Source organism: Lates calcarifer, linkage group LG8 (genome assembly GCF_001640805.2).
Source record: "Lates calcarifer isolate ASB-BC8 linkage group LG8, TLL_Latcal_v3, whole genome shotgun sequence".
NCBI lineage: Eukaryota > Metazoa > Chordata > Actinopteri > Centropomidae > Lates > Lates calcarifer.
Genome location: NC_066840.1, coordinates 6177146 through 6198845, shown reverse-complemented (window position 1 = coordinate 6198845; position 21700 = coordinate 6177146). Strand labels below are relative to the sequence as shown.

Below are 21700 nucleotides of genomic sequence, written 5' to 3'. Positions count from 1 at the left end.
CATTCTTACCCTCGCTCACAGACAACACTCTCCTTGAACCTTGACCTTTGTACAACATGTATTCAAGTCATTGCCAAATGACTCTGTGCTCAGGTGCTTTCATTAGATCCACCATGCTGGATTATGCTTCAGGTATACACCATGCTGCTCTGTCTGCCTGGCTCTGTCTCTGTCTCTCTTTCTGCAGAAACTGTTTACCATGACCAAGAGTTTCATCATTCTTCACTACCTCATCTTATGATCCCCTTTTTCGTCATCAGCTCAACTCACTCTCTATTTCGCTCTCTATTTTTTTCCCATATCAACTTAAGAGCAAGTACATTTTTCTCCTCTTCGCACAGCACAGCACAGCACAGCACAGCAGCAGTCTGTGTGAACCATTTTTCACTGCTTTGACACAAAATGAATTCAATGACCACGTCTTTCAAAATTCATGAATTCATGAATTTTCTCACTCAGCAGTTGTCTCTGGACTATATCTAAAACCCGTTTTGCATATGTTTACATACTCATTTTCTTTTTATAATTTCATTACTATCTATACAAAGAGGGGAACTCTTCAGAAGAGGTGATTTGCATAAACATGAGCAGAGATAGACGAGCGTCTGATAGAGGATAAGCAGTTACCGTGAGAGTGAGAGGAGTATGTGTGTGTGGTGGGAGATGTGACGACTGAGAAGAAGGCCATCTGTACTGTAGTGTCTGATGAGTTTAGAGCTAATATTATTCATTATCTTCAGTAGTAGTCCAATACATATATGTAGTTTTTATATAATCTACAGTATATACACAGTTTTAAATAGCAAAACTGGGATTATTGCAGTTTCTCATGTGTGTTCTTGCTGTAAGAAGTCTTTGCAAGTGTCATGGTAAAGAGTTTAGAGCAATCTGAAAGTGACATTCTGTTGTGCCAGTTTGAGATTTTTGAAATAGTGAAGTCAACAAAAAGAAATGTGTGTGACCAATTAAAGAATGTAATATTCCCCATCCCCTCTTATAATCCAGCTCTCCTTCACTGTCCTTTATTTTTTAATAGCACACTGAGCAGCCCATGGATTTTTTAAAAACATTTTGTCTTGCACTGAATGACTATGAGGAAAGACAGCGTGACAGATTATGGGAGAAACAGTAGAGCGACTTCAGTTGGGAGATGATCCTGGGGGAGTAGAAATATGTGACCCCTGAATTTTGGGAGCTAACTGCTTATACTGTCTCTGCTTTGTCATTTCCACTGTTTCCCTCACTTTCCTGTCTCTTTTCCTCCTGTGTCTGCATCTCCTAACTTAAGCTCTCTATTATTAGGAAGGAATATATGTGTATGTTTTATTCCTCCATAATTCACAGGAAAGAAAATACAAAAGAGAGGTTGATTTTCTGTGGCGATAGTAAAGTGCAGTACAGATGAATTTTGAATTGGATGCAAATGAAAATGGAAAATATTAAGAAATGACACATTTGGCTGCTATTAGCCACAAAATCTAGAATTTCCTTAGCTATGAAAAAGAAAATAAGGCTTTTACTGTTATTAACAGTAATTTCAGCTATTTCAGGGGATTGTTGGAGAACCTGCCGTGCACAGTTGCATTTGCTTCCTGATTTTGATGCATCCTCCACCCAGGAGCAAATCAGTTCACTAGTTCAGCACTTCAGGGCAAATCAGAGCTCGCTCTGAACTGGCGCTCCCTCCAAAGCTCGAAATGGCATGTCCGAGGGTGGCCTGCACTGTAAACTATTGGATCTGCAAAAAGCAACATAATTGCAGGCATTGAAGCCCACAGGTTCTGCCTGCTTTACATCCTTTACAGAATTACACGGGGGGGTGAGGGAAAGTCAACCAGTATAATGCAGAGTCCTGCTGCCTATACTTCGCCTGTCAAACTGCTAACAAGCACAAATGATTTTTTAATGATAGGCCCCTCTATCCCACAAAGCTGTCTATTCACAAACGCTTATACACACACACCACACATTCGCTCCCACACACATCCATAATGAGTTTTATCAAGGGAAGTACATTTGGTTTAATGGATCACTGCAAATGCCATTCCCACTCACACATTGTGTTTGAGTTCCAACAAGATGCTTCTTTTTCCCCAGTGTTACCTATTTTTCTGAGATACAACATGTGGTGCAGGAATACTCCAAATTTATCTCAGGTGCAGGAAAATAAGTCCCAGTTGACCAAAGAAACAACTGAAACTGCAGCTTCAATCCTGTAAAGTTTCTAACAAATAATGGGTCTTTATTAATCTGTGTAAATATATAAAACAGAGTGTATAGCCTGTAGTTTTTTTGTATTAAAAATGCCATAGGTAGCAGCAGAAGGAGCATGTTGCTCCAACTAGTAGTGAGACAGTGAAATACAATCCATGAAGCTGGAGTTGCAGAGCCAAAACACCACACAGGAACGTGTAATATCATAGGGAAGAATTTTACTGTTCTGGAAAGTTATCATGGCGGCAATCATTTTATCTTTCCTTGTGACAATAACGTATAATAGCAGAATGTTCATATTACTAAGTAATCTACCAGGAATATGTTCTTATACTTATTTAATTGACCAAAGCAGCAGGTCACGTTGCAGCCAACTCAACTTTTTTTTTCCAGACAGCCCCAGCAGAGACTACCAAGAAGAGCCATAGCGTCAGTTGTTTCAGCTAGTCCCCCGAAATGGCTTATGTTTACATTCAAGTGGCAAAACCTAGTGGTCATGTTAATTATAATTGGAGGAAGTCAGGTGATGTTGCTTTTTAGCAACAAAGTCCATGTAGGAAGGAGGGGTAAACACTGAACTTCAACATAAACGGGGCTGCTGTTCATTTCCTATTTCTTTTGATATTGACCATGACCATTCTCAAAGTGTTTATTATTATTTATTGTAACCATGATGGCAAATTTGATTTGTGATGGTTTTCGAAAGCATGGACAAATTATATTGTCCTATTGATACGATGATCTTCATCACAGATGAACAGTGTACAAGGTATGGCTATTAAATAATGAGTCTGCACTCATGAAGATAAAACCACGTGGTTCACAGTCACACAGAGTGTTATATATTAAAGGCTGGGTATTTCCAATAAGTGACATCTTTAGATCACTGCTAGCTACTGATTGAGTGCACATGTTTTTGCCAAGGCATTGATCAAGGCATTGAGCAACGATCAGCTTAAAAGTTGAGTAATGCATTAACTTGAAATTTTTGGTGAAATTGAACAAAACAGCAGCCGAATCTTTGTATGGGGAACACTGCATGTCGTGGACGTGTCTTTGAATGGCACAAAAGATTTTGTGAAAGCAGAGAGGATGTCCAAGACAATGAATGTTCTGGGTGCCTGTACACATCAAAAACTGAAAACATTCAACAAATTGAACAAAACGTTCTAAATGATCGACGACTCAATATGAGAATGATAGCATTCCATTGATAAAGAGACAGTTTGGCAAATTTTGCATGAAAATTTGAACATGACAAACATGCGTGCCAAAGTTGTCCCAAAACGTTTTTTCGATACCAATTTTATCAAATCAATTCTAACAATTACAATTACATTACATATTATGTATATATACAAATCTTGAGTTTTATTTTTCATCTTTGGCATTTTTCCACTGAAAGCAGTTTTCTAACATAAAAAATATATTGAAATAATTTTCAGTGCAAAAGAACAAGTGACAAGTCAGTGTCTAGTGTCTAATGCTCACTGCTGCATACTGAGGACCTTTAAATATTCATGCAGTCGAACACAGAGCAACTTTCTGCTCTTAAGTTGATTCCGTGCACATTCAAATGCTTCACCAAATTGGCCGTGTTGCCAGCCTTAGCAGCGGTGTCCTTTTGCAAATATTGCATCGTGATCTATTGGCATCAATCTTGCTAAAATGGAGCCACACTTTTGACCTAGGTCACATTTTTTTAACCGTTTCGACACACACACTGTAGTTCACAACACAGATACATGTGAACCGTGTCTGTGGGCATAACCACGTAAGTATTTTTCTTGTATGCCTCTACTGCATGTAACGTTATAGCCAATCACCGGCAGCATTATCAGATCTCGATCACGTGATTAACTCCTTGGTATCGAAACTTGGCACCGAAAAACAAAGCACCTTTCAGCAGTATTGAAGCATTTTGGTCAGTGCCATAAAACAACCGAAGTTTGGTACCCAGCCCTAACACTGTGTGACTTTTTCCTTTTTCCTAAGATTAAATCTGTGCTCAAAGGAGCACATTTTGAGTCTGTGTCAGAGGTTAATAAAAGAACGACAGATGTTCTGAGACAACTGTCCAAAGAAGACCTACTGTGATCAGTGGAAGACCCGAATGCAGCAGTGTGTTGATGCAGAAGGGGAGTATGTTGAAGGAGAAAGACGCTGAAAAATGTTTGTGTTCAATAAAATTGTATTACTGCATTAGTCTTGTTATTTAATAGCCATTCCTCGTATGTTGTTGTCTGACTTGTTGCACCAGACTGGTCTCATTCAAATCCAGGGCTAAACTTGGTCTCAACACTGTTTTAACATGTTAGTTCTGCCTCTGTTCTGCTTTTTCTCGTTATTTCCATCCCACTTAATAAAACCTCATTTTTATTTGAATGTGACTGAGACCCTGTTTCCATGCACGCTGAAAAACAAGCTTGCATTCTTTGTGTCGACCATGTAACCTAGTAACTCGGTAACCATCTGCCTCCACACACATTTCACACCCTGGTTCTCTCTTCCCCTCTCTCCTTCACTCTGTTAGTGAAAAGTAGTCATGGAAGTCTTCCACATCATATTGTTTTCACCCTATAGGACATTCTGATGCAAATGTTTACACACACACTCACATATATACACATTGTTAACCTACATTTTAGTTCTGCTAGCTCGTGGTGAGTATTTTTTTCTCTCTTGTTATTCCTATTTCAGTTTGTACAGCCTTATTCTCATTTCCGTTTGATCCATTCAGGCCCTGTTTCCCTGTGCACTGAGACTGAGGCCCTTCTTCTGTAACCCTCTGTGCTCCTTCTCTTCCTCACATACACACATTATCCTCATGTGTTTCCTTTCAGATCTGTTTTGTTGCCCTTATTTCCTTTAGCTCTGTTTTTCTCTCTTTTCCACTCTATTAATGAAATGCGTTCAGCAAAGCATCTCTAGATTACATTGCTTTCACCCTGTAGTACAGTATAATTTATACATACACCACACATGTTGAATGCACAGATCAATTGACAGACAAATGTACATGGCAGCACGTACACAATGAACAGACACAGATGTGCACAGCCCAGGGCAGTTGCCGAAGCTGCACGAAGCTCAAGACACACATTAATGTACATTATAAGCGTGTGAATGATAGTGGCAGTATTGTACAGAGAGAAATTCATTGATCTGATTAGAATGCAGTGCCATATTTGCCCCCACATCTGTCATAATATCATGTTACAAACATGCGATTGGTTTTCTATTTGCGGAATAACTGAGATAGATTTTCACGTCTACTTCAACCCCTCACACCAATCCATCTTTCCTTGAGTACATGTAGATTGCTATGACATCGGGCTGTGTCTACTGCTGATGGTGATAAGGAGTGATTGGATTTTGCATGTGTAATCACTGGTTATGGGATGTTAATTGTACAGAACAGTGGCCTGTGGGATGTAACATTAGATATGTGTGGCAAGCACATACACTCACACACATACACACACACTTATGCACACATTTTGATGTGATGTAACTGTTTCCACATAGCATTTGTTTAGACTAGATGATGTGTTTGTGGTCCAATAATTGTCATTGTCGTTGGATTGGATGATTTGCATAAAGACTCAGCCCAGTTGTGGCGTTGACACTTCTCTAGCATGGTTGGTTTTCTGACTGATGTTAAAGAACCCATATGCTCTACTCTCTCAGGCCTCCTGGAGTTCTCTCCTGTCCTCCTACGATACTTCATCTCAGGTATGGGTTCAATAACTACAGTTAGATCCTTTGTCCATACAGTAGCACTGTAGTGTAAATTACCATCAGACTGTAAAAGTCCCTAGTGTCACTTACAGTAAAGAAGGTTCCTTTTGTCATCTTTTATGATAAGTGGGAGGAAAAGACAACGAAGTGAAGAAGACAAGGAATGGTAATACTCCCTGATATCTTGCAGTGCTTGGGTGCCTTTGTACTGTAGCTGGTTGGATGCTTGGCAAGCCGTAGCCTAGTAGCTGAGTCCACCTGTGGAGTTATTCATTTGCCTCTGCTCTCTAGTCCAGTCCATCTGTTTGTCTGAGTAGAAGTATAGAGCCTTTCACCACTTCCCTGGCTAAGTTTCCTTTCAGGCCTACCCCCGCCCCCTCCCTCATTACTTTCAGCGCAACTCTTGAGTTTTGGTGCGGCTGTGAAGAGGAGCCGTGAAGATCCAGCAGACGATTTTCATCTGTTTAATTCCTCTCTCTCTGATTGCGGCCGTACGCCTGATGAATCACAGTTAACCCAGTCACACAGCTGTGTGATTCCCAGTGCATTGATTCATACAGTGTGCCACCACAATGGCAACCTCTCTTCACTTGCCTCTTCCTTTCCCCTCCCTCACAAACTGCTAATGAAGTGAATCACAACTGTTTTTCCCCCGATCCCTTTACCCCAACAGCTGATGGTGAGCGATTGCATCCACAATACTCTTTTAATTAGTATAGAGAATAAATTGGTTGAGCATGCCTTTTTCCTTAATTGCTTTTTCCTCAGCTTGGATTTAATTGGGCTGCAGCACTGTTTATTGATCTCCTTTGATGTGCTTTAATTTGGATAATTTTATATATTTATTTTGGACGTGACGAGCCGGTTTGTCTTGAGGGGGAGAGTGTTAGGCAGCGGGGCCAGTACTGCAGCAGACTGCAGTATACCCAGTGAGCCTGGGGTCCAGCTTGTGATGGCAACTAGGTGGGGAGATGATCAAACCCAGAAGGCAGCAAAGCAGCTCCACTACAGTCTGAGAGGCCTCAAGTGAACAGCTCTTTGATCTCACATCAACACCTCATGAATGCCAATGTGGAGCAGTAAAGCTAGGGAGGCAGGCCTTCTAAGCCAGCCTTAACAGGCCTGCAGGCCAGTACATATTCCTTCCAGCAGCTAGTTTGTAGTTTGTGCCTGATTCATGCTGCGTCATCTCTCCCCCTCCTGCCTGCCACAACAAAGCCCAATTTTCAGCCTCCGCCTCCATAGTTTCATAATTAGTGTGCTTCTCTGCGTGTGATTGTGGGTTTGTTTGCTAGATATGTGTGTGCATTTGCTCATGCGAGCATTTGTTTGTGTGAGTGTCTCCCTTTACTGCTTTTACTTACATTACTCCCCACACTCCACCTGTGTAACTCCTATCTCTCCCTCACAGGGGGTAACTTCACCCTCGCCGAGCTGGGAGTATGCGAGCCAGCTCCCCCTCCACACCCAGCTGCCGTTCCCTACTGTCCCGACCTGGGCCTCCTCCAGAGGGGGTACTCCCTCAGTGCTGGCTCTGATGCGGACTCGGACCCCGAGGGGCCGCTGTCTCCCGAGCGAGCCATCCAGCTGTGGGCCGGACGAGGAGGGGTAAAATCCCGGCGCAGCTCAGGAGTGTCCAGTCGCGAGAACTCGGCCCTCACCCTCACTGACTCGGAGAATGACAACAAGTCTGATGACGAGTCAGGTAGGACAAGGGACTCTGTGATCATAGTGGTATATGTATCAAAGTACAGGCCCAATGAGTTGAGAAAAAGTGAGTAAGAGAGTGAGTAAGACTTGATGAGGGAGTGAGAACAACTGGGGGAGGATGCGTCAGACTGATATAGTATGATAGTCAATGTTTAAAGGAATCGTGAGTGAGATTTCTTGTCGATATTGTTCAAATCTTTAGACCACCTCTCAAACAAACAGCCATTATATGAATTGTGGGTGAGCTGGATTTATTGATTGTGTCTGTTTCTGATCTGAAGAGCAATGGATGGACCCCCCCCAAGAGACCCAACCTTATTTTCATCAATAGCACTTAGCCAAAGCCCTCTAACTCTATCCTCTTAGACACTTATCTGCTGAGACCTCACTACTGGTCTGTCACTCTCCAAAAAAATCTTTTGGTTTTTTTGTAGATGGCAGCACTGGAGTATTTTAATGTTTGTGATCCAACACTGAGATGCAGTCAAAGACAAGATAATATTTACTTTTCAAATGTGCCTTTCTTTGAATCTCCCAGCAAGAGTGAGTGTGATGTTCCCAGAGGGAATCTCCTTCCACTGGCAACTTTGTTTATTGCCAACTTCCCATTTCCTTGTTAATCCTGATGCAGTCGTAAACCTGCATGCGAGTTTCTCGCCGAGGTGTCAATGGAGGTTAATGAAAAGTGGAAGGAAGGAAAAGCAACAGTCTAATTAATTGAATTCTCGGCAGCCGCACGTATCAGCTGTGGATCAACCTCTGTTGGACTGTGGGCCCCAGAATCAGACGCAACTTCTGTCGACTGATCAAACTACTCAACACCTATTAAACACGTCAAGAAACACCTTCCCTGAGATGTGCCTCGCATCCCACCACCCGATAATTGCTTTGTGGTTAATTACCAAGCTAATCTTGCAGCCGCAGATATCAGCCGCAGACGCCGCTCTCACTCTCTCTGTCTCAGGGCCAGGAGAACACCATTGAGCGCTCTGTTTCCAGACCTTGTAAAATTAGCTTCTTAATCCAACTCTATATTGTGATAATCATTTGCCTGCAGTATGATGTCACTGAGTGTTGATTGTTGAAAAGATCAGAAGTAGTTTTTTTTCCCCCGGTTTCCAAAAAGAAACTTTGTCAAGAAGTGTTATTCATGCACATTTTTGGGCCTCCTAAGGGGGCCAAACATTCACTTGTCTGCTGGAGAAATATCATATTGACGATTAGGCTGAACGTGTCAAACCAAAGTCAATTAAATTAAATGACTTCAAAAGTTTGCCTTCTATAGAACTGTTCAGGGGAACCACCAGCTCACACCTTTAGGCTCGTCTCATGGTTTCACAGACCAGAGATTTAGATCAGGCCTCAGCGTCGCCGTCCCTGCCAGCATGAAGAGATCAGAGGCAGCGCGGCAGCCTGATAAAAGGACCAGGTGTGTGCGTGTGTCTGATCAAGTCAATTCGTTCGTTAGTCGCTCTGAATGAGGAGAATCTAACTGCTCGCTGCTGCATCTTCCTCTAAACAGAGCATCTGATATTGAAGGCATGTCACACCTCAAAGCACCCAGAAGGAAGATTTCATTCCCACCAGACCTAAAGCAGCGTATGTGCCCTAAGCAACAGGGGTTCTGAATTTACATGTGTGTGCGCATGTGTGTATGCTGCTGAGTCTGTCATTGTCTCCTATATGCTATTTTGCTTGTCTACGGGTGTAAGAGCGTGTATGAGCCCAAACCACACATGTGTGTGAGGAAGTGTGAAACAGTAGCAACGGGAGTGTCAAAACAGCAGGAGGAGGATCTGAAGCTCTAATAATAGAGATTGACAGAGGCAGACGGAGAAACAACATCATAAACACATGCTAACAAATCAAAAAGACGGTGACGTGCTAAAACACCAAACAGCTCACCGCACCACTCTCATCTCACTGCGTCTCTAACAAGCTTCAGAAGTCTCACCTCCACTTGCTTCTCCTCCTCCTCTTCATCTCCCTCCTCTCCCACCTTTCTTCTTCATCTTTCAAGCTTTCTCTTCTTCTGTCTTCTCCTCGCTCACCCTGCGTCTCTCACCATCCCTCGTTATGCTCCTGTCAGTGCAGCGTGCCAGTATGACTGACAGGTGTCAGTTTGAGGGTCTAGGGTTCCCCTTCAGGGCAGGAGCGTTCATGTGGATGAATGTGCGTGCGCGTGGCCTATTGCAGAATTCACTACCAAAATAGAAAGCCCAGAGAAATGGTGACAGATATCCCAAACCTCAGGGAAAGTACTATTTGTGTTTGCTTGACAGTGTGTGTGAGTTGCTTTTTTTTATGTCAACAGGACAACTAGGTGTAAGTAACTGATGGATAAATTCACAGCTTTCTTTTGCCTCATAAACTTTATCTTCAGTATTCAGTTTATTTATGATAATAACAATTAATGACATACAAATGAAAATAAGTTACAAATTAGACAACTTTCCTCCCATATTTCAGGTTGCCTAACTACATGTACTATTTTTAAATGTTTGATTCTGGAGCTGAAAAGTCTGTAACACAAACAAAACAAAACCTGAGTCGATAACAAATTAAAGAGTGTGATCCTTTGGATAGATAGCAGTCAGTCACAGTGCCTGGTGCCTGGTGCCTTTGCTAGTCTCAACACAATTAGCAGCACATATACAGGTACGCCTAATGTAAACAACTTGAACTGGTATAGGGAACCATGACACATAGGGAACCATGACTATGCCTGTATGTTCTCTGTTAATTGAACTCTTGTATTTATTTTTTTTTTATGTTAAGCACTACTATATGTTTATATGTTAGGATGTGTGCATGTGTTAGACAGATGGAGAGATAGATAAAAAGTGAGAAGAGAGAGATAATTGAACATCCATTGTGCCCAAAAATAGTGTTAGGCCTTATAATGAGGAGGAATATATGGTTGTCTTCTTTCAAACATGACTAAATACTGACCATATTGGTCACATTATTTTGATAGTTTCAAGAACAAAGGTGCTTTGAATTACTGATTTGGACAACTGAGTTTGCAAAATACTGATAATACTATATGTCACCACAGTCACAATATGATTTCACTAAAGGTTGATAACAGTACTAAATTATTGTGTAATATGCTCACACATGTGGAGATGTATATACACACACTGACTGAAAGTATAAAACCTTTAACACACCACACACCAGAAAAGTGCTTCACTACAAAATCTTTTTTTCCAACTTAATGACAGAACAACACTTACACAGATGATGATGATGATGATGATGATGATAATGATAATACTTTATTGTCAGACTAGGATGATTTTTTTTGTGGTTCACCTGTGCAGTAGTTTCCTCTGCAGATCTCTGGCATCTGTTAAATCAGTTTCTAAACTAAAACACTGTGATTATTTTTTCATTTGTTTTTTTCTTTCATTTACTGCTAAATTCCAATTACCGACAAGTATGTAAAGCCTGTTAAATTAGTTTCCTAAATGCAACTCAGGGATTTCAAAGTTTCCCTACATCTAGCTTTATTGTCGAGTATTGAATAAAGACGCTTCGCTTTTATTGCCCCTTCCAGACACTATTAAAATAAAGAGACTAGAACGTTGACTTGGCAGAGCCAATGCAAGTTTCGTTTGCACAAGCAACACAGTGAGACATACAAATATGGGCATAGAGAGCAGCATTAGGAGGTTTCATTTTGGCAAAGTGAAGGAAGAGATTTACTGTCACACTGTGCGCTGCCTCGTAAAACGTCCGTCTGGAAACACAGGCAGGAGAATAAGAAGTGCTCGTAAATTCCCACAGCAGGGCCTGATAGTCGCATCCAAACTGCATTGATCAGGAGAGAGACTGATTAAAACATGCATTAGATGAAATAAGATCAGGCTCTGACATTGATTTAAACCTGAAGCCCAGGGCCAACTTTATGGCCACAATCCATAGTCCAATGCTCTACACATGCTTGTGTGTGTGTGTGTGTTGGGGGGGGGTCCATACCTCTGTGTTTCCCTTGTCATTAAATAGCAGCCTGTTAAGGAAACAGGCCGAGTCTAATACAACTTCAACATTGTTTTCCAGTCAATAAATCTTGGCTTTACTCATACAGCCGACTTCATAAACACAGACACACGCCGACCGCTCGCTGCACGGTCGAGGCCTTGGCCCGAATCACACATGCATGCTGATTAGCTGCTTTCAGACAGTGTCCCTCTCCTCCTTCCTTCTCCGGCTCAATCTCTCCATCTGGTCGACTGGATAATAAATCATAGGGTAGTATTGTGACGTATGTGACAGGATGTATTAATCTCATAATTACAGAATGAAAAGGTGGCGCTAAATTTAGTCTGGCCTTTCTGCCTAACCCTGCCCCCCTGTCTGGGCATGCTCAATTGCCTGGTTTCACTGGCTTCTGATATTGGTGGTTTTTCCCTTTAAGAAGCTGCTCTGTGTCATTATATTTATGTAGCTTAAATTTTATGTTAATCTTTTTTTTTGACAATGCAGAAAAACATTCAAGCCCTTAAAACATCTGCAGTCAAAAGTTTTTTGTGTTTTTTTTTTGGTAGCTGGAGCTGTAATTATGCTTTATAAAAGCTGAGTTGGGCAAAGTGATTCATGATTAACTAATCAAATCTACTAGCACAGGTGGCAGAGTGCCTGCACCCGCTCTGTCCTCTTTATTCTTTTTTCAGTGTACAGCATGAATCCCACCATAAATCAAACCAAATCAACCATGTTCACGTCACTTTTTTAACTTCAGAGAATATTTAGAAGTGGGACTCTGAAAGGCTTGTCTCGTAATCAAGGTAGATTAAGATAATGTTTAATTACGATCATTTTGATTTTAAATAAAAAGTGCTCTATACTTTAGAATACAGATTATGATTATATGTCACACAGTGATTGTGAGACCCCCTTTTTCTTCCCACCGCACCGTATCAGCACCAGTAACTCAGTCCATGCAGCTCCTGTCTATCAAATCCGACCAACACTTATAGAGTTGGACTGGCGAGGTCCCCCAAGACCACTGCCGTCCCCTCAGGGTCTCCATGTGAGTGTGTGTGAGTAAGAAGCCGAGAGTGAGAGCTGGTATGTGTGTCAGGAGGGTTGAGGGCATTAGCTTCTGATTGAGTTTTCAGAGAGCAACGTGGGGTGCGAAAGTCTCGACAATGGTCTAACAGAATTAGTAGCTTGTGATGAATGGTGTGTGAGAGCAGCACTGACAGCTCGCTTTCACAAACACACACGACTGCAAGTGTGTGTGTGCGTGCGTGTGTGCGTGCATGTACGCCTCCATACTTCACCCACTGGTTCAAGGACTTTTTGTCCATGCAGTGAGAGCTATGCATGCCGGAATGAGCAAAGCAGTGATGGACACGCACACACAGCATGTATCCGTACGTGTGTGTTTTTGGGTTAAGCTCAAGGGTTTGAAAAATGCCTTGCAGTCGGGGATCAATAAAGATCGGTGTATTCAGCATAGCGGACACAACGCTCATACATGCTCTCTCTCACACACACAGGGATGAAATAAAAAAAAAACCAAACATTCACAGCCTCTTTGTTGTGTATCGCTGACTCAATAAAGACATTGTTGGACCAGAGCTGATATTGAAGTTACGGCTGATAATACACACGCACACATACACAAAGGCAGATACGCACAGGCAGGGAGGTGCATGCACACACAGATGCATAAGAGCAGTGTTTAATAAAAGCCCTGGGATATTGATCACAGTAGATGGATGCTAACTCACATTAAAGGGAGGGGAGCCTGGAGTGATAGAGAGAAGGAGAGAAGAGAAGAAGAGGAAAACACAGACAACGAATAAATGGAAAGGGAAAGATAAGGGACAGATTTTCACATAAAGCTGACAACAAAAGGCATTCAAAAAAACATGTTATTGTGTGTACTCGATGGTGTGAGCAGCAGGCACAGTAGTTGCATTTGCAGTGAGGGCACGCCCATACAAACAGTATTATTATCAGGTAGACGAGTCACAGAAGCGGTGAAATATCGTTGGCACCGGACTTGTATCTTGCTGACGACTACGCTGCCGTCCTAATAGGGAATTTAGTGCGCCGTAATGGCCTCTCATGCCATCTTCAGACCTGCCACAGAAAGAGAGAGAGAGAGAGAGAGAGAAGAAGAAGAAGCACTGAGAGCAAATTGAGAATTCTCCAGCCAATTATGAGTGATCATATTTTCCTCTGCATGGTGCTGAAACGACTTTTGTAGTTTAATGGTCAGCGCTTTGCCTCCTAATGAAGGCTGGAGAGAGTAAGAATGAGGAAAAAAAGGTGGACAATAGGAGAGGTGGAAGGCTATATTAGGCTGTATTCACTTTATTTTTTTTTTCAACCATATCTCTGTGTAATGTTTTACTTTAGTCAAAGCATTTCTGTTCCTTTTTCATCCAGTTTCGCTTTTGTTTGCTTTTATTCTCCAACTCATGCTTTCTCTCTTGATTTGTCATAATATCTTTTTGTTTCTTTTCTCCTTGCCTTTTCTGTCTTTCCTCCATCCCTTCTCCTCCAGCTTACCTAGATGATGAGGAGGATGAGGATCCGTTTGGAGACTATGTGATCAGTAAGTCACGTCTGACTGTAGCCTCTCATCGATGTTCAGCCCACTTTAGTCTTAAATGCTTGTGTGTGTGATTGTGTTTGATGTGCTTTCATACCCTTTTGTATGTGTGTGATTTACCGTTTTCTCTATTAGTTGATGTTTTTATGAAAGAGGCTGTCGCACATACTGTAATAGCCTCTAACTGGGCTCCAGCTGAGAGACTACCACAAAGGCTTGCTCTTTTTTAAAGTATGATTGCACATATTGCTGTAATTGTTGTGTTATTCACTCTCTCTATGAAAAACATTACATTTTCTTCAGCTCGGTTTTAAAAGTTGATATGGCATTAGGTAGAAAAAGGAGACTGTGACATATCTGGTTTCTGTACATTACTCCTACGTTTCATCTGATACAAGGCAAGGCCATTGTTCTCTTCCACATGCCTCATCTACATTTACGAGCTCCTTTCATTATGATCTCCTGTTCATTAGCACACGTCCAACTGGTTAATCTCTTTGCACTTGATCAGAGGAAATTTCCCAGAGGGTGCTGTTTTTTGTTTTTTTTGTTTTGTTTAGTTTTTTTTCCCCTCTTCTCCATTATTGGAAAGTCAGACATATTTACTTGTGTCTCTGAGATTGTTTGTCTCTATGAGCGTGAATTAGTGTTAATGTTTGTGTTATTGGGCTGCAGAGTTTTCATCTGTTTTCATTAGTAAGATCTGAGTGGTAGTGAGAGCCGAGTGTGTAGTGGAAAAGAAGAAAAGTAAACCTGCACATCTGTGTGGTAGGGGTTGAAGGTTATTTTTACGTACATGTTAGACTTGACTACTTAAGGTCACAACCTTTTAGTGAATGGGCCGGCAGCAGAAACAAGCTGAGGTGATAATGGAGCACAGGTTGTCTGCTTGGGAACACGTAAAGGTTAATCTTCTTGAAGCACTTCTGTATTGATAGAAAGAGGCAGTACTACACAGTCACAGAGACAACCATTCACAGTAGGTGGACACACACATACTGTAGATAATAAATTGATGCAGATATATATATAGCTTTAACACTAAATCATTTATTCTAACCATACACGTATAAAGTAAATGAATAATGGAGGACAGTTCTGAGTGAAATTGCTGTTAATATAAATTCACAGACTTTTCTCCTCTGGATAAATTAAAATACTTATATGAGGGCAAAGTTATCACAGCTGATATTTACTGATGTTAATTTCCCTCTATGCCTTATTTTATTACTTTCTGTCTGTGGGAACACATCAGAATTATGCTATTTGCTGTGCACTGTCTCCTTGGTTTCTGGTGAGTAAATATGACAACTTCCTTGGAAATGAAAGTCCTGAAATATATTTTATTTACCATATGGCATACACAGTATACAATAACTGGGAAATGAAACATCTTAACCTTTATTATTTTCTGATTTTGATACATTTCCATCGAGAATTAATATGGGTATAAAGTAATATCCAAATCAGATAAAAGAGCTACACTTGATCCAGAAAACATATTTTACTTAAGATCTGTCACGACAACGAAACTATCTAATGAGCTGAACTGACAGGTCACTGATACTGATGTAGAGGATACAGTACTATCAATAGCTAAAGCCTGACAACGGTACAAATCAAAAACTCCCATTCTCCTACCACCACTTCTGCAATTATTAAAGCAGTATTTCATTTTGGTACATTTTAACTTTCCAGCTCTTCAGCAGCATTCAATTTCCAACAAGAGCTACCCCAGTTGACACCACAGGCTGTCTAAATTTATTTCTAAGAATTGAAATTGAAATAAGGAATACTCCGTTCCTAGGAGAAGCAAGGTCTCGCATACACAATGAAATATCATTGTCAGGTATTTTGCTTGTTTAAATGAACTGAAAATGAGAGACAAATATATACTTATTCATGTGAAGGTAAATGCTGTCATTTTGACATTTGCCAAAATACAGAATATGAAGCAACACTTTCTGAGCTATCAACTCAGAGAATCTTTCATACAGAGGTCCATGTCACGTGTCATATTTCCAGAGAATGTTATAAAACCCACCAGTGACTGTGGAGCGAATCAGGCTACACCATGATCAGTTCTCTGAGCTGTCAGATAAACAGTAGTGTTGGTGCTTGATATACTGTAGGTGCAAAAAACATTACGGCTATAAAATTTGATGCACGTATCCATGGTGAATACACGGTGGTTCTCTTTGGTGATCCCCTGACTTTTCCTTTAGTACTACCATAACATGTCTCAACAGTAATTGGATGGATTTTCATGACATTAATGTTCTCCTCAGTTTGAACTGTAGTAATTTTGGTGATCCCCTGCCTTTTCTTTTGTTACATTCTCATCAGATGTAGCTGTATTCTGTGTTAAGAGCTAATCTCACTCATATTAGCATGCTAACACAATTGCATTTCATTCAAAGAACCACTGTGCATAAGCACAGCATCACAAAACCACTATGTGGACTTGTAGTCTTATTTAAGTTGGATGAAGATGGTATCAGTTACCCACTGATACAAAATAGATGCATGAAAATTAACACAGTTGTCTTTTGGTTGGAAATATCCCAGAAAGCCAACAGCTTGTCAGACATAAATGAGCAGAAACAAAAACATCATAAACTACAACGCACTATTCCAAAAAATGTACCCATCTACGAAAGAATACACCATCATTGGTGTATTTCTGATGCTTTATTCTGCTCTCAGATGCCGCAGTATCATGTAGCTACTTTGTTTGTTGAGTAGTTTCATAATACATAGAGACAGGGTGCTCTGAGAGGAGAATCACAAAAGTACAAATATACACAAAAGATGCCATACAACTGGTGAACACAGTCCCACCACTGGTTGAAATGTTTTATTTCACATTATGAAATAAAACAGCAGTATAGGGGTATTTTGTATTTAGCATCATTTTCCCACAGTTTGTTATTTATCACAATAAATACTATACAATTCCACATATATTATTATTCATAAATGATAGAGAGCACCTTAAGCTCTAATGGACAACCTTATTGATCTGAAGAAATATTGTCTGGAGAAGATGGTCTGAGTTTTATGATGCTGTTTGGCTTTTGTTTGATATCATCCTTTTAGTAGTATATTAATAGTGTGTTAAAAGCCAATAAGGGCTGAGCCTTTTAATGTGAGTCAATTAAAGAAATTCATTCTAATTAATCAGTGTGTGTTAACCTTTCTATCCCTGTGGCACATCCATCATTACTAACTTTAACCGCTCAGTCTGAAAAGTTTCCCACTGATGTCATGAAGTTGCCATAAATAATGGCATCTTGGATTTGAATATTTCACCTAATATGTGTGTGTTACAGCCAGAATGAACTGCTGGGACACGCAGATATCGATTATAATTGCAATGTCAAACAGTGCAAAAAAAAAAAAAAAAAAGGAGATCTAACTTTGAAGCTATTTGAGGGGAAAATATACAGTTCAAGTGCTTAGTGTAAGGTCTAAACGCATCACAGTAAGCAGGGAGTTTTATTGGACCTGCCAGATCGCCTGTGGTGGAAAGATGCTGAGGTATGTGAAGACATAAAGTTTGCACTCCATGTGTTTTGCGTGACAACAAAGCACAGTATGACAGGGGTAACGGTCTGGAGACTGCTGACAGATCACAAACTGCATTTATTGTTTGGAAGTCAGAAGCCACAGTGTCCCCGAAGAAAAATCCTGTGGGACGAGTAGTAAAAAAAGTACGAGCTGCGGTGAGAAGTAGAGGGCGATTTTTATGAGAGCAAATCAGAGTGAATAGAGAAGGGAAGCTGTGGGAGACCAGATACCATTCAGGGGTTGTTTTGTGTAATTTTTTAGAAGGAACAGTTCCAGCAGCTGTCACTTTATTGTTCCAGTATACAAATAAAAAAGAAATGAAAATCAGTATCATCATTAGCAGAATGGAATCAACAGTGTAGTTAATAAACCTTCATGGTCTCGTTTTTACATATTTTAAAAATAGAACACATCCAGCACATGTTCATCCAAAAAAGCTCAGCTACCCTTTGCTGCCCTGTTAGTCTCCACATCAACATGTAGCAGCTGTGCTGGGTGCTCAGCACTTCCTCCTCCAGCAGAGTGATTATGACAGGCTGATTGGTGCTTTGTTTTCTTGGGGATGAGAAGATCAATGCGGGGCTGATAGCGGGGGCTGGGCCGGGAATGGAGAGAAAGTTTAAGAGTGAATAAAGCTGAGGCCTTGTCACTTTCGAGTAAGAACCAGGGATCAAGAGATTTTAGGGGAGGAGAGGATGGAGTTAAAAACAGATAGAAAGAGGGAGGAGAGCTGGGAATATGGGGGGAGATTTCAGTGGATTGCTGAAGAGGATGGAGAGTGATGGATAAAGAAAGAGGGGGAGCTAAGGAGGAGGAGCGATTGCGAGGGAGATCCAGATTTAACACTACAGTAGAAGAGATGGCTGCGGATTAACATTCTGTGACTGTCTGCGAGTGTGGGGATAATCTCTGGCGGCCTGCAGAGCACTGTGGGGAGCCCACCACTGCCATGGGGGTTGGGGCCTACCACCAGGGCTGTCACTGAGTGTGTACGAGTGTGTGTGCTCTTGTGTGACTCTCCGTCTAGGTGTGGCAGGTGGAATGAGGTGCTGATTCCAGCCCCCCTACCATGCAGCACTCTAAGCAGCTTGATGGATATGCCCCATGGGTGGCACGAAGCGGTTTTTATTCTGTGTCATGAAGGCCCTTAGTCCAGAACTCACTCAAGTCCCACTCTTCACTTTTCCTCTATGATTTAAAAGAGGAAAAATCTGCAATCCGACATATTAAGTGCACACGTTTTACTTCTGTACGTGGCAAGGAGGAGTCAGTGGATAGCTCCTGACAGAGTTTTAATCCATATTGATTTGTGCTTCATGCTGTCTCATCGAATGGAGCGCAGCGCCGCAGGGCACCACACAGCATGGCAAGACATGGCATGGCATTACCTTGCAAGTCTCTGCTGGCCAGTGTTTATTTATGTCTGAGACAGAAAAAAAGAATAAGAGCGTACCTGATACATAAACACAGTCTCATTGCAGAATGCAACATTTTCACAATAGAACATAGACACCTATAGAATGTCATTGTTTGGTTGTGAATAAAGGGAATAAAAGCCTTAAGGTAGGAGACTCTCTCTTGCCTCTCATCACTCTGAATCTTGCAGGCATGTTAAGCATTAAGTGCATAATATATATAATTAGCTCTGACTGGACAGTAGTATACAGTAAATTTCTCCACTGTAATGGGACATGATGTAGTAGTTCATTTCTTGCATTATTATTTTTTTTTTCAAGTCCTGGTAATGTGTGAAATTTAGATCATAATGAATGAGGAAGCCATTGATGAGTGGTAATTACCCCCCCACCCCACCCCCATTTTATTTGAAGTACCTCTATGTGCTGTAGTTAGGTTGGAGTAGAAAATGACTCTATTTCCCAAGGGAATTGGAGCAAGCATGATTGGTTGTCTCAGTGGACATTTACATAGTTTAGCCCTTCACAACTTTGCCATGTAGCAGTCAACTTCTGGTTGGTGCGGTTTGCAGTGGGTGTCACCATTCACGATTAATTACAACTTGTCACACCTTTAGTGTTTGAGCCCATAGTACACTTCTATACAGTTGGGTGTCTTTCAAGATATAAATTCAAAGAACTGTGGTGTTTTGTGCAGCCAGGATGTCTTGAATTTATCTTCCTGGCATGGGTAAAGCTTCAAAAACTCTGGATCAGACCCTCATGCCTGGTATATGTCCATGCTCCCGGTTCATAATGTCAGCTTTCTGTTACAAAAAAATTATAGTCTCCATGCCCAAGCCAGGATAACAGGATGATATCATCAGGGTTATTTTGATGTAAGAAATCAGTAGAGCCAGCCTTTCTCAGAGGAATTTCTTCATTACCAGTTTCTCACTAGCACTGACATTTCACCCTTCCTGGTTTGTCAGAGGCTGGCGTTCACACTGTGTATGAGGTCAGTGCCGTCTCATGTCATACATTTATTGCATTGCATGCGTGTGCATTCATGAGGCTAGCCCCTCTGCTCAGTCACTGTTTGGAGCGAAGAAACAGACCCTGATTAAAACCACACTGTTCAGCAGAAAAAAAGCAGCAGCACTGATGTCAATATTCCTGTTAAAACCGTTTCTTCCCCACTCAATACTTGCTTTAATAGGTTGGCTTTGTTTGCAGGGAGTCAAATGGGAAAAAAGAGAATAGATGAATAAATCTATATTAGAGTCTCTAACCTCTGATTGTGCAAGTCCTCCTGTTTTGCCACTTAATACTCCAAGCTGGCTAATCATCTGACAAGTATCTGACTTTATCTTCCATCTCCATAACCGAGCATGGAGACAGGCTGGCATCTCAGCTGGTCCCAAATCTCCCTTTCTGAACCCTTTCCATGGCTAAGCCAAGTATCAGTTGTACAGGCAATGGAGCTCAAGCCCAGGAAACAGAAGGATGTGACTTCTTGGATCTTTATCAGCTGTTTTGGTTTTGCTATTTTCCTACTGTCTCGATTTTGCAAATAGGAGCATGAGAAGTGTTTTAGTCTTCAGTCCTCTCTCTTTCACTCTCCAAGTTGTTGCACTAAAAGCTTAGTCCACTTTATGCAATGGCGTACCTGTCCCACCAGTTACAATCAATAGTACACCCCGGTCACCTTTATACCTAATCAATGGGTCAGCCTAGACTACCTCAGCCTCTGTCCCCAGTGGTCCCTTTGCAAAGTCATAACTATCTATTTTAGGGCAGACAGCAGCAAGTCACTATAATCAATAACAATGCATATAGTACAAGTCCCAAGCTGTTCTCTGAGATCAGTTGCAGGGCCAATCAAGGCACATTTTAATAGACTGATATGAACTATATGAAGACAAATTGGTGGCATACTCCACTGAAGAAATGCACCATAGCTGTCTGTTGTCTGTTGTAACACTGTAACCTGTGCCTGCATACACAGAAGTGAAAGCGTGTGAACTGCAGAGTGACACTGTCACATAAATAGCAACCAGCTCCAAGAAAAATTTGTCCTCAGAACGTGTGCATCGGTGAGCAAAGCAACCAGAGCTGCTTTGGATTAAAACAAACTGTGGGTCTGTATCTATGTCAGCAACATTTTACAGGATTACCACTCTGCTAAAGTGCGGCTGTTTGTTGAAAAGTCATATTGGGGTTAAAGAGAGGCTGTCCACGTTCTGTCACAGCCACAACACTTCCACACTGACACTCATCTACTCATGTTAAATAAACACACTTAACCATACTAAATGCTATATATGTAGGGAAAGAGAAGCTGTCATCTGATGATCTAATGTTAAAAAAGACCTATATGGCTATCAGCATTTCTGTGCAGTACACTGGTTTTTGTGTAGGACATGCAACTGTGAAAATGCCTGAAAATGACTAGATAAACTCTACTTTTTTTTCTTAGTTATTGTCTTAGTTTCTT

The 21700-nt window shown here is 41.2% G+C and overlaps 1 protein-coding gene across 4 annotated transcripts in view; it reads left to right on the top strand.

Moving 5' to 3' along the window:
• tenm2a (teneurin transmembrane protein 2a) overlaps nt 1-21700 on the top strand; it is a 221344-nt gene that overhangs the window by 80621 nt on the left and 119023 nt on the right. For all 4 annotated transcript variants that reach the window (XM_051072189.1, XM_051072187.1, XM_051072188.1 and 1 more), the window contains one exon: nt 7367-7660. In XM_051072189.1, the coding sequence (XP_050928146.1) occupies nt 7367-7660 (294 nt within the window). The remainder of the gene's footprint in view (nt 1-7366; nt 7661-21700) is intronic.